At 38.3% G+C, this 25,380-nt stretch overlaps 2 protein-coding genes across 2 annotated transcripts; both read left to right on the forward strand.

Annotated features, from left to right (window-relative positions):
- Nucleotides 1-7,503: 7,503 nt before the first annotated feature.
- Nucleotides 7,504-8,193, forward strand: ponzr10 (plac8 onzin related protein 10). The gene is made up of 3 exons (XM_056247608.1): nt 7,504-7,594; nt 7,717-7,904; nt 7,981-8,193. Exons 1-3 carry the CDS (start codon nt 7,504-7,506, stop codon nt 8,191-8,193), a joined length of 492 nt encoding a protein of 163 aa, XP_056103583.1.
- A 1,176-nt stretch (nt 8,194-9,369) lies between these two features.
- Nucleotides 9,370-23,749, forward strand: ugt5g2 (UDP glucuronosyltransferase 5 family, polypeptide G2). Its single transcript, XM_056247834.1, has 2 exons — nt 9,370-9,552; nt 22,168-23,749. The coding sequence occupies exons 1-2, from the start codon at nt 9,430-9,432 to the stop codon at nt 23,740-23,742; spliced, it is 1,698 nt and encodes a 565-aa protein (XP_056103809.1). The 5' UTR covers nt 9,370-9,429; the 3' UTR covers nt 23,743-23,749.
- Nucleotides 23,750-25,380: the final 1,631 nt, after the last annotated feature.

The raw sequence follows: 25,380 nt of genomic DNA on the forward strand, positions 1-25,380 counted from the left end.
ATTGAAAAGCATTTTTAATAGTAGTATATTGTCTTTTGTTAATAGGACAAATAATTATTATATTTTATAATATTTGATATATATATATATACAGGTGAAACTCGAAAAATTCGAATATCGTGCAAAAGTTATTATTTTGATAAATATGGCTTACAGATTATGAAAACCCCGAATTTAAAATCTCAGAAAATTAGAATATTACATGAAATCAATACAAAAAAGGATTTTAAATACAGAAATGTTGGCCCTCTGAAAAGTATAATCATGCATATGTATATATATATATACTAAATATATTAGTTTCACCTTTTAATTTGAATTACTGAATTACATGAACTTTTGCACAATATTCTAATTTTTCGAGTTTCACCTGTATACACACAACTATATATATATATATATATATATACACATCTTAAACATATCTTTAATTAAATCGTTTAAACAAATATTTATAGCATTGTTTTAAACTTTGAAACGTTCTAAAACACAGAAGTAGCGCAATGCCTGGCCACGCCCACTTCCGGCATCAGACTGTCAGGCTGGCGCTGTCATCCTCACACTGCTATGACGTATGGTTCTGCGGTTCTGCAGTCGGACCTATCTCCTAGACGCGCGTAAACGCGTCTTTACTAACATTGAAATCACTCGCGCCAGACGTTCAAGAGTGAGTGAGTAATCAAAAAACCTTTGCTTTAGCCTCAATTGAGAGTGTAACACCATATGTGTAACTTCGGCCATTCTCAGTGGTGTGACTGGGACACTAGCTCTGCTTGTCATCATAGAAACAGATAATCAGATTGTGATGTTTATTCTGAATATGCTGCCTTCCTTTCTACGCACAGCTCCACTGCCCAGCAGACCTGCAACCGTCTCGCAAGTATTGATAGGCTATTATTCGTCAGGTGTAACCAATCAGATTGCGCCGTGGGCGGGGCATTGAGCAAGTCTGCAGACTCGTGCAGAGCGGCAGCTAGCTTATATCAGAGCCAGCCAAAGTAGCGCATTTAAAAATAAAATTGACTTTAATCAAACCACGGATCCGTGATAAGTTTTGTGATCCGTCTCACCACTAGTGTAGTAGCACTGATCACTTTGAGGGGGGGATAAATTTATCCCCATCGGGGATAAAAATAATTAAGCAGAGGCAGGGATACATTGACCAGAAAGGGGGAAATCCCACGCATCCCCCCCCGGCAAATCGCACCCTGCATGTATTCATCCATCCATTATTTTGCGTGTTTTACGTGACATCTGCGTTAAGTTAATTTCATTTTCATGACTGGGTTCCCTCTGCATCACGCAAATCGGGACATACCTTTATCTGCAGGAGGGATGGTGTCCTATCCTCCTTTTGCAGCCACTTTGCGTCCACATTTCTTGCAAATTGGATATCTATCCTCGAGGACAACCACGCTTTTTTTCTACAAAGTATTTTCATACTGGCCATAATTCGCTTGGCGCTTCGGTTTCAGCTTCAGCTGGTTCTGCGTCACCTTTTTTGCGCGTTTGTTCTCCCGCCCTTCAATCAATGCAGTAGTTTCCGGAGTGTGTTTTTTCTTTTTTTTTCTTGTATTATTATTTTTTACTCAGTAACGGATATGATTTCAAATGTAGCGAAGTACAATAGGCCCTACTTCAAAGAAAACGTACTTAAGTAAAAGTAAAAGTAGCCTACAGATTTTAAAAACTAAAAAAGTAGAAGTAGGCTACACAAAAAAACTACTCAATTACTTAACGCGAGTAAATGTAATTCGTTACTTTCCACCTCTGAAAAAGGATCGGTACCAGATATTCGTGTTCCTGCTGAATCTCCAGAAGAACGGAAGTGAGTGTAACGTTTTATTAAACTTTATATTAATATATTAATCTTTGCAAATCGCTAGCTGCACGCTTCACAATGAATGCGTCTAAGGTTTACACTCAGGGTACATTACGGCATGTTTTCTATGTATGACGTTCTCAATATAATTCATAATCCCACGTTTATACTGAACAACCGTTATGGTTATTGAGTTACAAACGGTGTACGCACAGAACAGAGAGGCGGGGTGAGCAAAGCTCATTATCATTCAAAGTAATATGCACTGAAACGGCGTGCTGAAAACAGCTGTTTTTGACCAGGTAAAATAAGTGTTTTCTTACACTTAAACCAGGTAAAATAAGTGTTTTCTTACAATACCAATGAGAATTTTTAATTAAAGTATATTACAAACTTTTAATTTAGACCCTAAAGAATCATATTAGCTTGTACAAAAATGGCATTATATGACCCTTTTAAGTGCATCATTCTACCTTGCCACCAAGTGGCAAGCCGTTGTATGTGGAATATTTTCCCAAGGGGGTAATCCATCAGCCAGAAACTGAAGCCTCCCTGGGCGCCGCCATTGTAGCAGAACTTCACCTGCTGTTAGCATTCCATTGACTCCCATTCATTTTGGCGTCACTTTGACAGCAAATAACTTTACATCTGATGCGTCCAAAGACTCCATTTGTCCATTATAAATTTGTCCACTAAAGAAACACAACAATGTATAAAAGGCTCCATTACTTTGTATCTTACGTTATGGCCCCATAGAAGCCGTTTTTGTAAAAATAGGCTAACGATTGCGTCATAACACGCGACTCTGTCGCACAGTAGAGAAATTACCGTATAGACCGGAGAAGCTCGCAGGCAATCTTTTACTGTCTATGAGGCAATAGGTGGGACATGGAGGCATAAAGTCAAGGGAGAAGCCCATGGATAGAGAGTCCATACATATTTCAACAACGTCTCTGCAAGATTAGGTAATTCAGATTCCTCTTGGCACAGCTACTAGAAGACTTACAACTGTCAGACAGGTTGCTCACGTCACATCTACGTCATCAAGCTCAGTTTGAGCATGCCCAGTACGCTCAGCCATCAGTGCTTCTAATTGGCTTCACTTTTCTCCGTTGAAATCTATGGGGTTGCTGTATCCATAGATATCCATAATAGATGTCTCGTCCGCTGTGCTGGCCATGGAGGTCGACGTCTGCACCTGGCGGCCATCTTGTCACAGGCAGCTCGCTCACTAACATTGTGTTTTAATGGTGCATGTACTTTTTAAATAACCATAACTTGCTCAATTTTCTACCGATTTTCAAACGGTTTGGTTTGTTATAAACGTCTTAGATGTAGTTATGGCACTGCATACTTATGAATAATAAGTGTATAAATAAATAATCATCCAGAATTATAGCTACGTTAATAACGTTTGTATGAAACCAAACCGTTTGTAGATCCGTCAAGATTTCAACTAATAAGTATTTGTGTTCGTGCTGATCACTTATCTTACATCAGGTACCACAGAGCCAGCCAGGGGTGCGTTTCCCGAAAGCATTGTTAGCCAACTATGGTTGCAAGTTCCGTCGTTACCAATAGAGTTCAGTGGGATTTGCAACCAACTTGCGACCATAGTTGGCTAACGATGCTTTCGGGAAACGCACCCCAGAACGGTGGAGTGTTCCTTTAAAATCTTTTCTCAGAAGTGTGAGATATAAACTCGCAATTGCGAGTTATAAAGTCAAATTCCTAGAAAAAAAAAGATTGACTCTTATCAGAATTGTGAGTTTGTATCTCACAATTCTGACTTTATAACATGCAATTTGGACTTTATATCTCCCTATTGCGTGTTATATAGCCTAAAGTCAGAATTGCGAGATATAAACACCATCCTGCACAGGCTGAACATTTATCTAAGCATGTTACAATTAAAAAAAGTAAATAACATTGTTCTTAAAGGGATAGTTCACCCAAAAATGAAAATTCTGTCAGTAGGCTAATTACTCACCCTCATGTTGTTCCAACCCCGTAAGACTTTCGTTCATCTTCGGAACACAAATTAAGATATTTTTGATTAAATCTGAGAGCTGGATCACTCCTCCATAGGCTTCTAAGGGATTGAAACTTGCCGGCCCAGAAAAGTTATTAAAGACATCGTTCAAACAGTCCAAGTGACTAGTGGCTCAATCTTAAGTTTATCAAGCGACGAGAATAGTTTTTGTGCGCGAAACCCCCCCAAAATAATGACTTTATTCAACCATCTCTTCTCTTCCATGTCATTCTCCTAAGCCAGGGGTAGGCAAGTTCGGTCCTATAGAGCCGCTATCCTGCAGAGTTTGGCTCCAACACTGAAAAAAGACTTCTCCTGCCTATAGCCTTAGGAATCCTGAAGACATTGATTAGCTTGTTCAGGTGTGTTTGATTAGGGTTGGAACTAAATTCTGCAGGACAGCGGCTCTCTAGGACCGAACTTGCCTACCCCTGTCCTAAGCTGTTGACGTAGTGTAACAGCGCAGCGCTTCTGTGTTGTACGTCAAACGTAGGCTCACTATTGGCCGACGCTCGCCATGTGTGTGATGCGTGTGACGTACAACACAGAAGCGCTGTGCTGTTACACTATGTGAACTATCTCGAGGCCCACAGAGAAGGAAATGAATAGTTGAATAATGTCGTTATTTTGGGGGGGGTTTTGAGCACAAAAAGTATTATCCTCGCTTGATAAATCAAATCAAATCAAATCAAAGTTTATTTATACAGCACCTTAAAAAACACACTGTGTACCAAAGTGCTGTACAATTTCAAACGAATTAGATAAAACACAATAAAATATAAGAAAGAATACAATATAAAAATTAAGTAGTACAATACTATAGATATAAATTCAAAATCTAGCGGTCAGCAAAGGCCTCATCAAACAAATATGTCTTAAGCTGAGATTTAAACATGGTTACAGAAGTAGAGGATCTGATAAACATTGGTAACCCATTCCACAACTTGGGAGCAGTGACTGAGAAAGCACGATCTCCTTTAGTTTTTAAGCGTGACCGAGGAATTTCAAGGAGTAGCTGATTTTGTGATCTCAGGGATCTCTGTGAGCAACTCAAATGTATAAGTTCAGAAACATATTTAGGTGCCAGTCCATGTAGAGCTTTAAAAGTATATAAAAGTACCTTGTACTTTATTCTAACATGAACTGGTAGCCAGTGTAACGAGGCCAAAATAGGGGATATATGATCCCTCTTTTTTGTGTTTGTCAGCAACCTTGCAAATAAACTTAAGATTGAGCCACTGTAGTCACTTGGATTATTTTAATTATGTCTTTAATTACTTTTCTGGGCTGGCTCTCAGATTTAATAAAAAATATATTCATTTGTATTCCGAAGATGAACGAAAGTCTTACGGGGTTGGAACAACATGAGGGTGAGTAATTACTAACAGAATTCATTTTTGGGTGAACTAACCCTTTAAAGGTGTAGTAAGCGGTTTCAAGAAACTGTTGAAAGTGGATCTGACAAGTGTCACAACACACTCGTAGCCAATCAGCATAGTGTTCACTCATGATGGTGGAGAGAGAGTGAGATTTGAAGAAAGGCTGTTTTTTTTGTCAATGTTTATCTGGCGCTGGTGTGCTGCTGCATGGCGACTAAAAACCACCTCTTGCTTGTACTGTGCACTGTATGTTCATTTTTTGTTCTTGTTGTTTGTTTGTATTTTTGATTCCCATAGATCAGCTGACAAACTGCCTCTAGTTTACATACAATGTTCATTACATTTTAATTGACCTTGGATTGTTAATACGCTTCGGGTGCAATCATTTAAAAACATTTGTCATTGAGGTAAATAAGGGGGAAAGCAGAACAGTGGTGAACTCTAAATTTTATGTCTCTCTTGTAAGAATTCAAACCGCAAGAGGTGGAGAGATTCCATCATATTCATTGTGTTGAATCAGACAACCTTTTTTTCCACCACTAGGCCCTATTTACGTCATTAATAGTGAAGATTCAGGTTTAGCTGCATATTTTCTGTGTTTTTTTTTCTCTCACATGAGATCTTGCACTTATAAATGCGTCCACTTTCACTTTCTTTGGACAGAAAAGGGAGAGGTTGCACTAGAGAGAGTAAGTAAGCCTTATCTTTTCTCATTTTTTGTAGCAGTTAAATCAAATGTTTACACTGTTTACACTCTTACTGTGGCTGTCTTTTAAAAAAAGTTATACAGTGAGAATTTGTTTTATTTGTTTTTAGAATTTTAAATGTTACATATTTCTCATATGCCAAATGTTATATTTCATTTGTGTGTCTTGATAATTGCAAATTCCAATTACAAAAAAAAAAAAAAAAAAAAACCTGCATATCACTAACTTGATAAGGTTGCACAATGTTTATGGGTGAAATTTATTTAAGTTAAATCATCTGTACGTGTTTGCATGTACAATTAGGGCCCATTAGTTAACATTAGTTAATGTAATGCCTGTGTAATTTGTTACAGTATTTATTAATCTTTGTTAATGTTAGTTAATACAAATACAACTGTTCATCGTTAAATCTTGTGAGCTAACTCAGGTCCATTAAAAAATATGTACAAATACATTTTGTTTTAGCTATACGTATTGTATAAGTGTTTTTCATTGTTAGTTCATGTTAACTAATGTTATCCTTATTGTAAAGTGTTACCTAAATATGATAGAAATGGTCTTATTTTGTTTTCAATATGTAGAGCTACAGGCTGCACAAAACAGAAAATAGTTACGAATGAATCATTTTAATTTTTTGTAAGATTAAAAAAGAAAACGATCTTTAATTAAATAATCTTTGATTGATAGATTTAGTGATTTAAGCATTTCTGTGATCATTACTCAGAATACTTGAGAAGTTATTAATAACAGACATTTGAGAATAAATGAAGATTTTTGCAGTTAAATGCCGTTTTTGTAATGTCAGTTATGTTTTGTTCATTCATATACATTCACTGTTCTGACAAGCAGCAAACAAAACAAAACCCAGTGGAACCGGTTCAGGCCTTATAGGAAACTAATTGGCAAGTGATCATTTTTGAATATGAAACGAAACTTTACTTAAATAGTTTGGTAAAACTTGCCAGACAGGGCCATTTGAACACAGTGACCTGAAAGTTTACCAATGCATACAAAACAATTTCCAATAATTGTCCAGCATGCATTGCTGTATAAGAAAAAAAAACTAATAGAATAAAATTGCATTAAAGGATTAATAACCAATTATAATTTATTGCATTACTAAGCCTATGTTCAATACACTGCCTGTTATGCTTTTGTTACACTTTAGTTATATTTAATATGTATTTAAGGACTGAGTAATATTAGCAACATGTACTTACTATAGTTTTAGGATTAGGGTTTGGTTTAGGGTTAGTTTCATGCAATTATGCATAATTTAATGTTACTACTATTGCACATATCCATGTAACGTACAGCAAAGGAACTGTAAAGTAAAGTGTAACCCAAAGTTCTTTAAATCCAGCTTTCTTGGGTAAACTAATCGATTTGAGTTGGGTCAACTCCAAAAATTGCTAGTAATAAGTTATCTTTTTAAAGTGAGGATGTGTAGATTTTCAGTACAATTCAGTTTACAGGATAGTTTAAAAAACCGTACATAACTAGGATCAGTGAGAATCACTGAGAATTTTTGTCATTCCTCCATATCAGTAAGGTCACTTCACAATGGCGGCTTTAATGATGCAGCAACGTTACATCAATACTCATAGAGGATGGAGTTCAGGATTGTGTGACTGTTGCCAGGACATGAATTCTTGTAAGGATGCTAATTCCATTTAAAGGCCTTATAATAAATACTTCAGCACCATTTTTACTGTTCATTAAAAATAATACAAATGATATCCCGTTTTTTTAATATTTTTTTTATGTTGTCCTCAGGCTGCTGTGGGTTCTGGTGCTTTCCTTGTTTTATGTGCTCCGTCACTGGTGATTTTGGGGAGGGCACCTGTCTGCCTCTCCTGGACATATTCGGCCCAGGTTTCCTGGCTTTTTTCGAGATTCCAACATGTGTGCCGCCTGTGAGTCTGGGAATGAGGGTGGCAGTTCGCTACAAATATGATATTGGGGTGAGTTTTCCTTCGCTTTTACCAATAAACGAAAGAAGGCCACAAAACAATAATTTGTTTGTTTGTGTTGCAACAGGGCAATATCTGCGATGACATCATGGTGTCTTGCTGTTGCATCTGGTGTATGTGGTGTCAGTTGAGTAGAGAAATCAAAGCACACAAACAAAACATCACCATAGTGCAAACCTTACCTACTGTGATTCAACCAATGTCAACCACCACTCGAGTTGTCTCTACACAGCAGACGGTTAGTTTGGGACCGGTAGCAGCTCCTGCAATAGTGATGTAACCAATTCAGACTGGTCCAACTATGGTCACAACAGTTGTTAAATATAATATAGATGTTTGTGACATACACTCATGTTAAGTTTCCAAGTTTTATGGGGACTTTCCATAGACATAATGATTTTTATACTGTACAAACCCTTGTTTTCTATCCCCTAAACTTAAACACAACACTAACAAAAAAACTTTCTGCATTTTTTACATTTTCATAAAACATCATTTTGAACCACATGATTTTTTTTAACTGTTTTCCTCACGAGGACCAAAATATGTCCCCACAAGGATTTTGGATATGTGACATTTTGTCCCCATACCGTAGGGTTTACCAGAGCAACACACACACACACACACACGCACACACACACACACGCACACACACACACACACACACACACACACACACACACACACACGCACACACAACTAGGTGATCCATATAGTATAACATTGTATAGTATAAATTAGCAGCTTAATCAATACAAATTATTTTGTGTGCCCGTGTCTTTATTTGTTTATTCCTTTAATATATAGTACCTATGTAATCAGACTTATTCAAATGATATAATTATTCAAATAATAATAAAAAACATCTGATTAATTGGTTATAGAAGTCTTTTTTTCTTAATCTGCTGATTTTTGTTTTATTATTTTAAAGGGATCTTGTCTGTGAATAACTTTGAGTCTTAAATAGCAGAAGTGAGCAGACACCTCAATTCTGAAGAAAACTGATTTTCATAAACGGATATGCTGTTTGCACATTTACAGTATGCAGTATGGAAACTGAGATTTGTCAAAAACTAAAGCATTTAATTGTAAGAGAATTTGAAGTGTGTTGTGTGTATATAGACAATTTAAAAATGTAAATTTATGTGTGCAATTCAACATAACATCATAACACATTTTTTGCATTTCATGCTGGTCAGAAAGAACTTGGACTAAGAAATGTTTCACAACAAAATTCTTTTGCCAAATGAAGGAATTATGTTCAATAGGGAAGATAATCTCTCAGAGACTTTGTGAAGGCTTTTTTTTACGTGCAGCAACATTTTTGTGCGACTGAAACTGCAAAAGGCTCAACTGAGGTATGTAACCTAAACAAAACAGGTATATAAAATAAATTGACAGTCTACATTTTAATCATTTTTTAAATGTTGTGTACACATTACTTGTATTATAGAGAAATTTAAAGTGATGTTCATGCTGATTGTTCTTGTTATTTTGAGAGAAGAAAAAGAGAAGAATGTGTGGATACGCATTCCTCATTTTCCTTTGGACATCCATCCTTCTCTCTTTACCCTGTGGTTATAATGGCGACAAGATCCTGGTTTTCCCCATTGATGGCAGTCACTGGGTGAACATGGAGGTACTGATTTGAATACGCAGGAAGTGTAGATTTAAATGTGTAGAATTCCAGCAAAGTTCATTGTTCTTTATTTGACTGAGTTGCTGTTTTCCTGTGTTTCCCTCAAAGTAAAAACCAAATCTGGTCATTTAAAATAAACCAAGAAGTGAATAAAAGACGTGTAGTTGCATTATGATAAAATCACAATTATGAAAAATCAATTGCAAAATTTTGTCACAACTGAGAGATGTAATGTCACAACTCCCTTATTTATTTTTTAAATATATATATTTTTATTCCTCTGAAGATAAACCATTTATTTTTAAAAAAGACAAAAAGTGAAATGTATAACCAAGGTAATCTGTCATCCTTTTTGGGTAGCGTTACATTATGATCACCCTCATTCAAGCGCGACAAGACAAAAAGAAAACGGGCTGTTTGCGAATATACTGTCTATGTGACACACACACACACACACACGACACAAAGAAAGACGCGCGCGCATAGACAGTGCGCCATGCAGAGTTCTCTTTTGCGCTTGAACGAACAGAAAACACACAATTATGCCACAATGTAAGTTTTGTCCAGTATCCTCATAAGAGCAGTCTTAAATGAGTTCAATAAAGTCTTAAATGAACGTAAAGAGTGTGAGGCGTGTGAGATCCGTGTCACGAGCAGCAGCAGATCTTAAAGTGACAGCAATCCCTAATACTGTCTGTCATTAATGTTGAAGACCCCTTTGTGTAGAAAATGCAAAGTCATAATCAACACCATGGCTGAGTTTTTCTCCTTAAAACTGCAAGTGAAAAAAAGACGCAGGTGTTTCTGACATCACAACATACCTTAACCAATCACGAAAACATGTGGGTGGGCTTTTTAGCATATAATTAACTGGAAAGCAGGGGAGTCTCAAGAGAGCCTGTTAAGCCCGGTATATTTTTCTGGTGATATAAAAAAATTCAGGTACATTTAGCAATATAGTGGGTGAATTATGTATTTGATGATCAGGGTTTGAAATTAACACCCGCCAAATGCGGGTAAAAATAAATTGTGGCGGGTAACTATGAAGGTAAAATAATGCCATAAAGAATCGCAGGGTAAGATTTGTGAAAGTGTACATAAGATTGCAAGCGTAAATAAAATATGCGTGCGAAAGAGAAGATTTGTAAAGGTGTAAAAATATTTGCTGCATTTAACTGTTATTTTTAAGTGTAATGCATGTATTGTGAAACTGCAGCTTCATGCTTATGCAAAATAAATAGGCAAACAAGTTCCCAAAATAACCCTATTTGTACAGTTGTGTCTTTCTTTTAGCTGCGCAAAATTCAGTTTTAACTCATAGTCAGCCTAATGGTGCACAGCTTATTAAGAAATCATGATTTATTTATTTAACATGTAGGCCTATGTGTGCATTAAAAGTACAATTTCGGCAACGAGAACGATCCAAATGAAGATAAAGATGTGTTCTGGCAACTGGCGTGTTTATTGAACCAATCAGATAAGAGTAAAACTAAAGTCAGCCAGAAGCTCATTATGAAGAAGGTGGACCCTCCCTCCTCTTCGCGCTTGCAAAACTCAATGAGTGAGAGAATCGTGCCAAAATTGTAAGTGCAGGTAAAAGAAAGATGCAACTGTACAAATCGGGTTATTTCGGGAACTTTTTTGCCTTTTTTGGTCGGCGCGCCAGGCATGGTCTAAAAGGGTTGTCTCTATTCTCTTAATGAGTAATGGGTGTGTTATGGGATTTACGTGCAATAAACCAATCAGGGTCTCATCTCCCATTGCCTTTAAATTCCAGTTGCACTCGTACGCGAGGTTAACGCGTGCGAGCAGACTATGCGGGACAAGCCGGATTCCATCATATCTTTATGTACTCAATAATAATATTTTACATTTTAATTTTTTATATATATATTTTTTTATATTCACCTTTTAATTTTAATATTTGGCATGTTTGTGTGCTGCTGCGCGTCCCTGTGTGTTAAATAAGCATAGTATACGCGCGTTGTGGACCGTCACCCGCCTATAGGTGTAGGCTACATTACTAACAAGCTCTTTAAATAACAAAAAAATATTGCGCCATTGACTTTAGACCAGGTTTCAGTTGGTCAATGGTGCAGTCTCTTTCAGTTGCCCCAAAATAGCAACTCACCATCAATGCGCCTGAACACACCTCTTTTTCAGACCAACACGCCCATGGGCGCACATGGGCGCAAATGCTTGCTATTTTGCATGTGAAAATGATAACTGCGTCAGGCGGAAACTAGGAAAAAACACTTGCGTAGCACCTGGCGCTGCATGCAGGGTGTATGATAGGGCCCATTATGTTACTCACTTTGCTGGGGAAGGTCGTGTAAGCCAAATCTGAGCAGATTAGGCGCAAATAACTTGTGAGTCATCATGATATATAAAATACCGTGTATTGTGCAGAACCTGCGCGTATCTGGCTCCATATGAGGGCGCTCACAGGACGAGTGCAGAATGAATGGAGGTATAGGCTATATGGAGATACCCCACAAAAAATTTTTGGCTAGTAATTTGAATGTTGTATTCGAAAGGAGATTCAAAGAAATTACTCATTGCTGGGTGTTAGATTTTTTAGAGTCACTTTGCTTTAAAAAGTATTTTAAAATGTCAATGACGTCATACACATCGTACGACCAGAGATGAGATACTGCTTTACGGCAATCCTTCAGTCACTTTGGTGCTTTCGCGCTCTGCACCAGGGAATGTCTAATAAGGGACATTAGACGGGCTCTGTCTGCACTTTCTTTTCTCTCGAGGCACCGACAACACAGCTGACACAGGTAAATACACGTGCTAGAAGAGTTTTTGTTTTGTTGTTTTAAAAGACCACCCCGAAAATACACACACACACACACACACACACACACACACACACACACACACACGCACACACACACACACACACACACACAGGCCTATATATACACACACTGACACACAGACAGACAGACAGTATTAATGGTCGTTGGATTTTTGGCGAAAGTTACCCATCAGCTGGCTATTTTACTAGTGATGGGGAAATGAAGCTTTGTGAATCAATGAGGCTTTCCTCTCAAGTGTATCGTAAATTGGTTCATTACTCGAAGCTTTTCAACACGGTGCACATTAACGACATCTTGTGGTCAAAAGGTAGAAAAGCTACCTTTCCCAATTTTTCTATTTTTTGTTTTATGTTATAAATCACTTTGTGCTATGAAAACCACAAAGCAATATAATCATCAGTGTTAGTGTTGATGTTTACACAATATGAACAAATGAGAGATTAATTTATGAAAGAATTAATACATAGGACAAATTAACTCTGCTTTGTTTAACAAATGCAGCCTTAACTTTAGTCATAGGCCTAAACCTATGAGTTCATAGGCAAGGCTCATATATGCATACTGTAATCAAAAAGAAAGCTATTGTGGAATGGTGAAAGGCTGGGTAGTGAAAGTGCTTGTGAACTGGGGAGTTGTGTAATTGAAGAAATTAAAGATTTTTTACTAAGGAATAGGACTTGTTCAACAGTGTGAGGGCTAAGTCTATTTCTTTTTTTATTTACTACTTCCCCTGCCCAGTGGCGGATTTAGCAAATTGGGGGCCCAAAGCGAAGGTACGGATGGGGGCCCCCCCATCCCATCTTTATGAGAACGGAAAAAAAATTTTACTGACTGAATGGTAGGAAAAGCTAATCTACAGGGAAGTAAAGGTTGGAGAGGAGAAAAAAAAGCCTTCCCCGACAGAGAATAAGGTTTCAGATAACACCTGTCTTTGCCAAAATGCCAGGAAACCCAGCACTGTTTTTTCTTTTTTTAAGATCAAATCAATATCAATATAACCAGCAAGACAAGTAGTTAGGGTAAACCCCCACAAACAGCCATATACTTAGCAAATATTGCCAAGATGAATAATTGACTTTGAGTGAGTGAGGTTGCAATTGGCATTGCACATGAGATTGACATTTCAAACATTCTACAAACAAACATTTTTATAGGTTTGTATTAGTTTATATATTTTATAATGTAATAATTTCACAGTTAATCTACAAATGAATGTAGAGACAACATAAAGACAGTATATTTTAAATACTTGTTTAATGGCATCTTTTTATGAATGAAGGTCAGTATCACTGATACTAATACAGCTATTGATGTCTGGATAGAAAATATTTTTTCCCCTAATTTTAAACATTAATTATAGCCATGCCATCCAACATTACAGTGTAATTGAAAGCCAAAAAAATTACATTTTGTTAGGCTTCAAAAAATATATAACAACTTTTAATTTACGTGAACTTAAAACAATCATCAGATAAACCCATAATAAATGTCATATTTACTTTTGCCCTTTCAGTCTAAAGGCCTGTTCACACCGGGACGAATTTCGCGCGCGTTATTCGCCGACGTTTAACGCCTCGTGACTAAACAAAGGGCGCCTATTACAGGGGCCCTACTACGACCGCTGGTAGGGGGCCCCAAGCAGCCGCCTACCTATGCCTCTATGTTAAGACCGCCACTGCCTATGCCTCTATGTTAAGACCGCCACTGCCCCTGCCTTTGAGAATATTCTCTCACATGGGACTTGATACGACCTGAAAATGCTGCCAGGCTTCCGAACGGCCTCGTTTCACTACCGCTTCGGTAGTAGAAGCATGACACTCGAAACCTGCGCAAGGGGTTTGCGCTATTTTTGATTCAGAATATGAAGCAGTCACGTGGTTGTGTGTCGAAACGAAGCTTCGGACGTCACTGATCACATGGTTATGGCAAAACGAATCAAGCTCCGGTACAGTGGTTCATGTTCATTTTTTTATACAAGCTTCGAAGCCTCGGTGCCGAACGTCACATCACTATATTTTACTATACCCATCCTTTATTTCCTAACACAAGAATAACACAACAAGTACTCAAATTCAATTTATTTTCTGTGTAAATTTTCTGGTCCCGCTTCGGATGCCACGATGCCATCAAGCGGTATCTCTGGTCGTAACAGAATGCTAGCGTGTAATGGGCAACAACAACTCAACCTGTAATGTTTCATGCATAATCATTACTTTTGCCGGTTCTTTGTGGCAAGCTTTATTTCAGGTGTTGCGTGATATATCTGCGCCCAAGTAGCAGTACTTCGCCTGAGGCCACGAGTTACTATCTTGAGGCTACGAGTTAACTATCTTGAGGCCACGAGTTAATTATCTTGAGGCCACGAGATACTATCTTGAGGCCACGAGTTAACTATCTTGAGGCCACGAGTTAACTATCTTGAGGCCACGAGTTAACTATCTTGAGGCCACGAGTTAACTATCTTGAGGCCACGAGTTAACTATCTTGAGGCCACGAGTTAACTATCTTGAGGCCACGAGATACTATCTTGAGGCCACAAGTTAACTATCTTGAGGCCACAAGTTAACTATCTTGAGGCCACAAGTTAACTATCTTGAGGCCACAAGTTAACTATCTTGAGGCCACAAGTTAACTATCTTGAGGCCACAAGATACTATCTTGAGGCCACGAGATACTATCTTGAGGCCACGAGTTAACTACCCAGCAAACATTGGTCCGACGGCAACGTCGTGTCCCTGGCCAAAAATAGTTGCGGCCAGGACGTCATAAATCGGTAAAAATATGTAACACAGAACATTTCCTAAAAATGCATTCAGATACATTTGTACATGTCTACAGTTGCATGTATAATTGTTATTTTAACTTTTAGCTACGTGTAGTTATGTTTAATGTATCACGTGAGAGGACGTCACCTGGCGACGTCTTTTCCACGTGCATTTATAGTCCATCATGACCCTCTATGAAACCTTGTTAAATATGCAAAAGCTGCGCTTAATCCTCGCATGGTTAATACTGCAATAATTAATGTAATTGCCCATTAAAGTTTTTAAGGGGTTGTGAAGACGTCCACTGGCGTCCTTTACACGTCTAGTCAGGCTGTGAATAAACGTCCACTGACGTGTTTTGCACGTCTAGTCTAGCAAGACAGAAAAAAATTATCAGGAATTATAATTCTTTATAAAATACACGATTTATATACAAATGAATATTTACTTTATCTTGTTTTTATAAGTTATTCACAAAATGCCCAGTATAGTCAAGTGATTGCCACTAAAATGCAGATTGCCAAAGCCACTGCATTTTAGTCATTATTTTAACCTGTTATATCTTTATGAAATACACAATTTATATACAAAAGAACATATATCTACTTTATCTTGTTTTTATAAGTTATAATCACAAAATGCCCAGTATAGTCAAGTGATTGCAAAGCCGCTGCATTTTAGTCATTATTTTAACCTGTTGTACCTGATGTTGTCGTTGTTATTTTTTATGTAATGTATTTATATACAAAAACAGTAATGTACCCGGTCACCCTTTATGTCTGAATTGGATGTAATTGCCCAAACCATAAACTGTGCTGCCAAGATGTAGGAACAAAAAATCTCGCGATACAACAAAATCCCGCAATAGGATAGATTATCTCGCGAGATGTTAATGCGTTCTCACATTTAACGGCTCTGGTTCTCCCCATAGATTCTAGAACTTTGAACAACCACGAGGAGAGGACGGAGTTGTGTCGATAATATTATTAAAAATCTACTGTTTGGTAAGTACATGTTGTATTAGATTAACGTGCTTGAGGTTTACTTGTGTGACATGAATGAACAGAAAGAAATGATGCCCACATTGTCAACTGAAATTTACTGAGTTTGGCTAAAAGGAACTTTTAGCCAAACTTTTATATATTTTAGCCAATATAATAAAAGTATATTGTTTAATGATACAGTCAAAGTTATTACTGTAACTTATTAATGTAGCCTTTTGAGAGTTTCTTTCAGAAAGTAAATTATCTGAAATGGAATGAAATATTTAGCTGGATTTTAACATGTATGTTTACAGTAACTGCTTTAAAAATAAAAGCAGAACATATTTTATACAATAAAATAAAATGTAATGCATGTTGATTACCTTTTTCTAATGTTTCATTCATGATTCATTCATCTTGTTCCATGTTTTTTTTTTATTTAGCTGTAGACCATAAAAATACACCACAAATAAGTGCATATCATTTACTTCAAATTTATAATTTTATTTATAAAAAAAAAAAAAAAAAAAAAAAAAAAAAATATATATATATATATATATATATATATATTCTCTTCCTTTAGATGCTGTGAAGAGGTGGAGCCCAAATGCTACAGACTCTGAAATTGATGCAGCAATGGCAGAACACCTGAAAAGCTCCAGGAACAGCTGGTGGATACATAAACTGAGCCAAACAATGTGTTTAAAGGGATAGTTTACCCAAAAATGAAAATTGTCATCATTTACTCAACCTCATGTTTCAAACCTGTATACCTTTCTATGTTATGCTAAACACAAATATGTTTGTAACCAAGATGTCGCTCGCTTCCCATTAATCTTTCTCCAATAATGGTAGTCAATGGTTGCTCTATTTGCTTGGTTACAAACATTCTTCAAAATATCATCTTTTGTGTTCAGCAGAAGAAAGAAACTCATAGAGGTTTGGAACATGAGGGTGAGTAAATGAAAGAATTTTCATTTTTGGGTGAACTATCCCTTTATATAATAATACAGTATTTTGTAATTGGTATTTTAGTTTGGTTAACAAATTTAAACATTGAAAAAATATTAAGAGACATTTTGGCTGTTCAAGATCAATTAAATGTGCTAAATCAGAACATGCTGCTTTTTTTCTTATGTCCACAAATAATGTGTTCTTGTTTGTGATGTAGGCTACACGTGATTAAAACGTTTTATTGACGGTCAGGTCTGACTGGACCAATTTTGGACCTTTTTAGAACCTTTGTCAAGATGTGTAAACCTCAAGACTTGATTGCCTTTCACAATGTTACACAATATGTGTGTGATTATTTTAAATGCAGGCTTACATACACTTAAATTATGCAGCAACACATTTAAACACACAAATGACGACGCATTTAGACGTCCAGGGATGCGCTGAAGAGACGTGGAATTCACGGCCAGAAGAGACGTTGAGTTCACGGCCAGATGACGTCAAAGACGTCGGTTCAACTTCCATTTTGGAACTATTTTTCAACCATGACGAGACGTGTCGGACGGACGTCTTTTCAACGGTCGTTACACGTCCAAATGTTTGCTGGGTATCTTGAGGCCACAAGATATATCTTGAGGCCACGAGTTAACTATATTGAGGCCACGAGATAGTATCTTGAGGCCACGAGTTAACAATCTTGAGGCCACAAATTAACTATATTGAGGCCACGAGATAGTATCTTGAAGCCACGAGTTAACTATCTTGAGGCCACGAGCAGGGCCGTTTGAAGGAATTTGGGGGCCCCAAGCAAAATGGACATGGAGGCCCCCCAAGGACCCCATAAACACAATCATGCAAAGAAAAAAAAGCAGTAAACCACCCCTTTAATTGTATTAACTACCCTAATAACGTTAGAAAATCATGAAAATAAAAAAAATGACATGACAACTTATCGTTATAAAATCATTATTTATTTTATTAAAAGTTAAGAATTCAGGTTTGTTTATCAGTACCATAGCAACACTAACTTTCCCTGGAATTGTCAGATAGGAACCGTCCCAACGTTAGCGGTTGGTTATGACAGATCCAGAGTGACTCTGGGCAGATCCAATAGTTTTAAACTTCATCAGAGTACCCACCTACAAGGAAGTTAACGCTTGTCAATGGAGCGGTGCCAGACTCTATGTACAAATGTACGAGAGTCTGGTGGGACCAGGCTACGTCGCTAGTAGGCTACATAACAAATTACTGCGCGCTTATTTGCAATGAAGCAATAGCGAAGTTTAAAAAGCATTTGGTTAACAGAAAAGACAATGTTATTTTCCAACATCCTAATTTTTCTTGATGTTCTTTGTAATGTATTGATCTGTCACCTAAAACACATTTTTGGTGATGAGGATGAAAGAGGAAGGGAGCAGGAGATGGCTGGATGACAGGATTTTGTTTGAATAAGAATGTATGAAATCCAAACTGTATTTTTATATATATATACTGTATATATATATATATATATATAGCCTAGCTGTGACATAGTTAATCTGGTTTATTTCTTCATTTTGGCTAGTAGAATTTCTGAATGGCCGGTAACTTAAAAATGTCGTAGCCAAATTGGCTGGTAAATGAAAAAGTTAATTTCAAACCCTGATGATGATGTATATTACGATGTTATGATGAACTATATGCCTTTCTCCACTGACGTTCTAGGTTGTTCAAAGGATGTTGAACAACCTTGTTGTTTCTAAGGATGGCGAATGGGAACATGGTTTTGTGTAACATTAGCAACACATTATTAGCTGTTTGATAACGTAGTCAAGCAAAACGCTAATCATATTAATTACCGTTATGTGTCCGACGTTGTTGAGAGCGATACACAAAACGCATTACCATTCTGATTCATCGACTTGTAGACGACGCTGTACGACCGAGTAAATCTCTGAGCTGGTGCGAGTGAGTGGAGGCGGGGCTTATTGCATATTCATGGATCCATGGCATGTATACTAAATGAAGCAAGGGTGTAGTTACATTCAAGCTATTTATGGCATGAATAAAAAAAATTCACAGGAAAAAACTTTTAAATATGTCATTTTGATGATCAAAGATGAGTTTTAAGGGATAGAATTATTTACTACAGGGGGACTTTAATCAAAGAACAAACATAGAAAATTAGTCACTGCTCTTGATTAAATAACTTTTGTATTTAACTTTAATTATAAATGTTTAATTTATAATTTATGCAGGTCAGACTGTTTGATAACTTTATTCAATTTCAGTATTTTTCTACCTGTTGGAAGGGCACAGGTAAATGTGACATTTAGTGAAGTTCACAACGTAATATCGGGAGGAGTGAACCCATCTAATCGCAATTAACAGCCGGAGCATAAGCAGCCACTCACCTTGCTCTGGCATCAGCTGTTTTAGCATCCCTCCATGCGCCATCAATATAATTTAGGCATCTTGCTACCATACTCATCATCCAAGCATTAGTAGTCCCACTGGGGGGTATATCTAAGCCCGAGTTGAAGCTGCTTCCTCGAGCCCCTCCACTTGCGGACAGCAAGCCAAATACGCTTAAAGGTACAATATGTAGGATTTTTGCAGTAAAGAATCCAAAAACCACTAGGCCAATGTTATTTATTTTGTTTAGTTGATTACTTACAATATCCCAAATGTGTCCAACTATTTGTAAATTGTGAGAAAATTGCGATTTTAACCAATGAAACGGGGCGTGTGAGCAGGGGTGAGGAGTCGCCAGTCAATGGCGACATATCCGCATTACCCTTGGTTTCCGCATAGTAACCATGGCGACAGACGTGGACAACTGGGTTATGCCTAGCAGGACGCTCACGCTGTTGTTTTGTTTAAACATTATGGACCATGGTAAGCAGACTTTGAGACAAAAAGAGGACTAAAACGAAGATCAACATCTTTCGAGATGCCGAGAGCTTTACGTCGACTAACTTCGACTTGACAGAGACGTGAGTGTTGCATGTACTTTATTAGACAGGTGAGCAAATGTACATAAAACTGTTATTGTAATGTTGATCTAGCTTACTGCTAGTCTCATATAGCCAAAAAACAACCTAACTAACAACATTCAACACACTCAAATGCCGTTTAGTGTGATAGTGTAACTGTTAGAGCAAGTGAAACAGCGCTGCATTATCTCATGTTTAATTTGTCTAATAAACTGACCTGTGTGAGTATTAATTCAGCACTTGCGTGTAGTTCGGTAGAATGAAATGTCCTAATTCTTTTATATCCGCAGGACTCGCGTTGCGTGTGGCACTGGTATAACGTTACGTCTCTCATTAGCAATCGCGCCCTGCTTCATACCACAGTCATGTTAAAAACATTTATTTATTCTCTCATCCATAAAATATCCATTAGCTTGACGACAAGATCCATAATTACGCTTAATGCTTTGCGTCATCAATATACACCTTTGTTATTGTAAGAGGTTAGCGACCCCTGGTGGCGAAAAATCCTACATATTGTACCTTTAACCTTATTAGCTTAAAAATTATATGGGCAAAGGAACTCGTGAATTATGGGTTTATGTGAGGATTGTTTTATGTTCACTTAAATTTAAAGTTGTTAAATTTTTTGAAGCCAAATAAATGTTAAAAAATTTGATAAATTTAGACATACACTCACCTAAAGGATTATTAGGGACACCATACTAATACTGTGTTTGACCCCCTTTCGCCTTCAGAACTGCCTTAATTCTACGTGGTATTGATTCAACAAGGTGCTGAAAGCATTCTTTAGAAATGTTGGCCCATATTGATAGGATAGCATCTTGCAGTTGATGGAGATTTGTGGGATGCACATCCAGGGCATGAAGCTCCCGTTCCACCACATCCCAAAGATGCTCTATTGGGTTGAGATCTGGTGACTGTGGGGGCCATTTTAGTACAGTGAACTCATTGTCATGTTCAAGAAACCAATTTGAAATGATTCGAGCTTTGTGACATGGTGCATTATCCTGCTGGAAGTATCCACCAGAGGATGGGTATATGGTGGCCATAAAGGGAGGAACATGGTCAGAAACAATGCTCAGGTAGGCCGTGGCATTTAAACGATGCCCAATTGGCACTAAGGGGCCTAAAGTGTGCCAAGAAAAACATCCCCCACACCATTACACCATTACACCACCACCAGCCTGCACAGTGGTAACAAGGCATGTTGGATCCATGTTCTCTTTCTGTTTACGCCAAATTCTGACTCCACCATCTGAATGTCTCAACAGAAATCGAGACTCATCAGACCAGGCAACATTTTTCCAGTCTTCAACTGTCCAATTTTGGTGAGCTCTTGCAAATTGTAGCCTCTTTTTCCTATTTGTAGTGGAGATGAGTGGTACCCGGTGGGGTCTTCTGCTGTTGTAGCCCATCCGCCTCAAGGTTGTGCGTGTTGTGGCTTCACAAATGCTTTGCTGCATACCTCGGTTGTAACGAGTGGTTATTTCAGTCAAAGTTGCTCTTCTCTCAGCTTGAATCAGTCGGCCCATTCTCCTCTGACCTCTAGCATCAGCAAGGCATTTTCGCCCACAGGACTGCTGCATATGGATGTTTTTCCCTTTTCACACCATTCTTTGTAAACCCTAGAAATGGTTGTGCGTGAAAATCCCAGTAACTGAGCAGATTGTGAAATACTCAGACCGGCCCGTCTGGCACCAACAACCATGCCACGCTCAAAATTGCTTATCACCTTTCTTTCCCATTCTGACATTCAGTTTGAAGTTCAGGAGATTGTCTTGACCAGGCCCACACCCCTAAATGCATTGAAGCAACTGCCATGTGATTGGTTAATTAAATAATTGCATTAATGAGAAATTGAACAGGTGTTCCTAATAATCCTTTAGGTGAGTGTAAGTAGCTGTATTAGAATCAGTGATACTGGCCTTAATTCATAAAAAAATGCCATTAAACAAGTATTTAAAATATACTGTCTTTATGTTGTTTCTACATATTATAAAATATATATATATAAAAAAAAATTGCGATTAATCACAGAAAAATATGTGTATTAATCTAGTTAATTTTTCTAATTAAAACCTGGATGCACTCCTTTACTGCCCCCTAGGTGCTGGTGAAGAAGCTGCAGTCTCGTGGACACGAGCTGAGTGTGATTCGCATGGAGGACAGCTGGTTCATCCAAGAGAATTCACCTTCCTACACCTCCATTACAGTGAAGCTTAAAAAGAAACATATAGGCCTGGACCTGTTTGAGACCGCAGTACAAAGGATTCTTGAGGCCCGCAGGAAGGGCCCGATGATGGGAGCACTAGTCCAGATGTCTGAATTTATTGGAATCATGAATGTGGCTCACACCGCAACCTGTGCCATGCTGAACGCCATGCTGGAGAACAAAGCTCTGATGAGACAAATAAAGATGGCGAACTATGACTTAATGCTCACTGACCCTGCCACGCCAGGTGGGATCATCCTGGCACATTACCTCCACCTTCCAATGGTCTATAACGTCCGCTGGATGAGTTTTGGAGAGGGACACTTCTCCATCGCACCTTCTCCAATCTCCTACGTGCCTGTACCCGGCTCAGGTCTAACGGACCGAATGGGCCTGTTAGAAAGATCCCGTAATCTTCTGCATTATGGGTTGAACCTCATTCAAGAGCGCTGGCTGGTGATTCCCATGTATACCAGCTTGTTGCTCAACTACTTCCCTCCGGACGCCGACCTCCTCGCCATGCAACTTTCAGCGGAGATGTGGCTAGTGCGTGTTGACTTTGTGTTCGAGTTCCCACGACCCTCCATGCCAAACCTCGTCTACATTGGTGGCTTCCAGTGTCGTCCAGCCAAGCCTCTTCCTGCCCAGCTGGAGGAGTTCATGCAGAGCTCAGGAGACCATGGGGTGGTCGTGATGTCTCTGGGAACGCTGATCGCAGGATTGCCCCGAGAGGTCATGGAAGCCATTGCCTCAGCTTTCGCCCACATGCCACAGAAGGTGGTCTGGAGGTTTATTGGCGAGAGACCTTCATCATTTGGCAATAACACCCTTCTACTTCAATGGATACCTCAGAACGACTTGCTGGGTCATCCGAAAACCCGTGCTTTCGTGGCTCATGGTGGCACCAATGGTTTATATGAAGCCATCTATCATGGAGTACCAGTTCTGGGACTCCCTTTGCTATTTGACCAGCTAGATAACATTGTACGTCTTCAGGCAAGAGGTGCGGCACGGATGCTGGACGCAGCTACTTGTACATCAGAAGAATTCCTTGAGGCTTTGAGCGAAATCTTAGAGAACCCAACATATCGTCAGAACATGCAGAAGCTCTCTGGTTTACACCGAGACCGACCTCTGCATCCTCTCGACAAAGCAGTGTACTGGATCGAGTTTGCCCTGCGCAATAAAGGTGCGCGCCATCTGCATGCTGAGGCCTACAACATGTCCATGTACTCCTACTACTGCCTAGATGTGGCTGCAGTGGTTCTCCTCATGCTTCTGGTAACTCTGGGAGGTGTCTATACAATATGGATACGAAGATGGAAAAGAGAGACAAAAAAGGCTGTTAGAGATGGCAGCAAGAAAGCTGTAAAGGATAGCAGTAAGAGGCTGAAAGAGAGCATTAATGCTCTGAAAAACAGCAATAATATTTCTATTCCAAAACTAAGAGCAAGCAAAACAAGATTTTAGTACAAATCCAGAGAGCTACATACTTCATTGTTCTTTATATTTTTCTCACTTTCATTGTATCCAGTGTCCGTTCATTCGGTCGTCTTTCTTTCTTTCTTTCTTTCTTTCTTTCTTTCTTTCTTTCTTTCTTTCTTTCTTTCTTTCTTTCTTTCTTTCTTTCTTTCTTTCTTTCTTTTTTATTTCTTTCTTTCTTTCTTTCTTTCTTTCTTTCTTTCTTTCTTTCTTTCTTTCTTTCTTTCTTTCTTTCTTTCTTTCTTTCTTTCTTTCTTTCTTTCTTTCTTTCTTTCTTTCTTTCTTTCTTTCACCATTAACCCCCCCCCATTTCTTTTCCTTGAGCTCTTGCAATTCCCTGCCAAGACTAAACTGTGTGCTGGTGATTAGGTGCAGATCTCTTCCTGGAATCCTTCACATTTGTTGTAATCCCCCTGTTTGCACACAATGCATTTAAGGCCATTCGGAAAAAAGAAAAAAAGAAAAAAAAAGGTGAGTCACCTCACCAGTGACAAACAGCTGCTGGTCAATAGGCTATTCTGTGATCGAAGGATAAAGCCATGCTGTATAAGCTACTCAGCCTGTTCAGGATATGACATAAAGTTCCAAAGTGTACAAAACATGTAATCATTTGTAGCTCCATGAAACAATTTGATTGTAACCATTCACTTTTTCAGCGTGTAAAACATGGCTAATTACATGCATAGTAATGCATAACAAATGGTCAAAATAAACGCTCTTACCCGAGTCCAAAACAGCAGGTTTAATTTTAACAAGCATTTATATTCTGCAGCCAATCACCAGCAGGTGGCGCTATGGATGTATTCAAAGTACTGCTCACAATAATTTCTGCAATCCAAAATTAGATTACATACTATTTTACATCAGTGCAATGCTTTTTATACACCATACATCAAAATTCCATGTTTTCATTAAAGCAAAAATGATTTAAATTGAGATGATCACAAACCTGACCAAAATGGTGTGTGTCACCGCACTTTCTCTTTACCACAGGAGGAGGCCATTCTTTTCTCCAGATATGAGACAGGAGATGGCTGGAAGCGCATGCAGGGACAGAATGATAAAAAGAAGACAGGCAAGGATGAGAGAGCTCTAACTGATTGAGGGGACATTAGCCTGGGCTGTACTCGCTAATGTATGCTTCTAATGACTCGTTATCTCATTATCAATCTTATTCTCGCTCATCTTTTCTTTTCCTCACTCTCTCCCCTTCCTCTATCTCTCTATCTCCTCCCAATCGACCAGCAATGATGGGAATAGCAATTAGGACGCTAGGCTGCCAAATGGCTATTTTAATTAGCCTTTCTTAGCGAGAGAGAGAGGTGGGACGAGAGAGCGAGTGAAAGAGAGAGAGAGAGAGAAAGAAAGAAAGAGACTAATGTTCTTCATAAGTGCTACAGATTAGAAGGTCATTAGGCTTTTGCTTGAATTAATGATTAGGAATTCCTGCAGGTCATAGAAACTTATTACACAAGCCTACTTAACATTAATAGAACCATCCTATTTGTGTTAAACACAAAGAAATTAAAACTAAAAACCAATTACAGAGTGATGACATTGTCTTTCGCCCTCCCCCTGGTCACCCATAACGGAGACCCAGTGTAAAACTCTCTGGACAGTAGAGAC

This window comes from Rhinichthys klamathensis, unplaced genomic scaffold (genome assembly GCF_029890125.1).
Source record: "Rhinichthys klamathensis goyatoka isolate OS25496 unplaced genomic scaffold, OSU_Roscu_1.1 h1tg000050l_1, whole genome shotgun sequence".
Taxonomy (NCBI): Eukaryota; Metazoa; Chordata; class Actinopteri; order Cypriniformes; family Leuciscidae; genus Rhinichthys; species Rhinichthys klamathensis.

Coding starts and splice junctions, on each gene's coding strand:
- ponzr10 (XM_056247608.1), top strand. CDS start 7,504: ATGGCGGCTTTAATGATGCAGCAACGTTACATCAATACTCATAGAGGA. Junction 7,595..7,716: donor TTGCCAGGACATGAATTCTT/GTAAGGATGCTA, acceptor TGTTGTCCTCAG/GCTGCTGTGGGTTCTGGTGC. Junction 7,905..7,980: donor GCTACAAATATGATATTGGG/GTGAGTTTTCCT, acceptor GTGTTGCAACAG/GGCAATATCTGCGATGACAT.
- ugt5g2 (XM_056247834.1), top strand. CDS start 9,430: ATGTGTGGATACGCATTCCTCATTTTCCTTTGGACATCCATCCTTCTC. Junction 9,553..22,167: donor GTCACTGGGTGAACATGGAG/GTACTGATTTGA, acceptor ACTGCCCCCTAG/GTGCTGGTGAAGAAGCTGCA.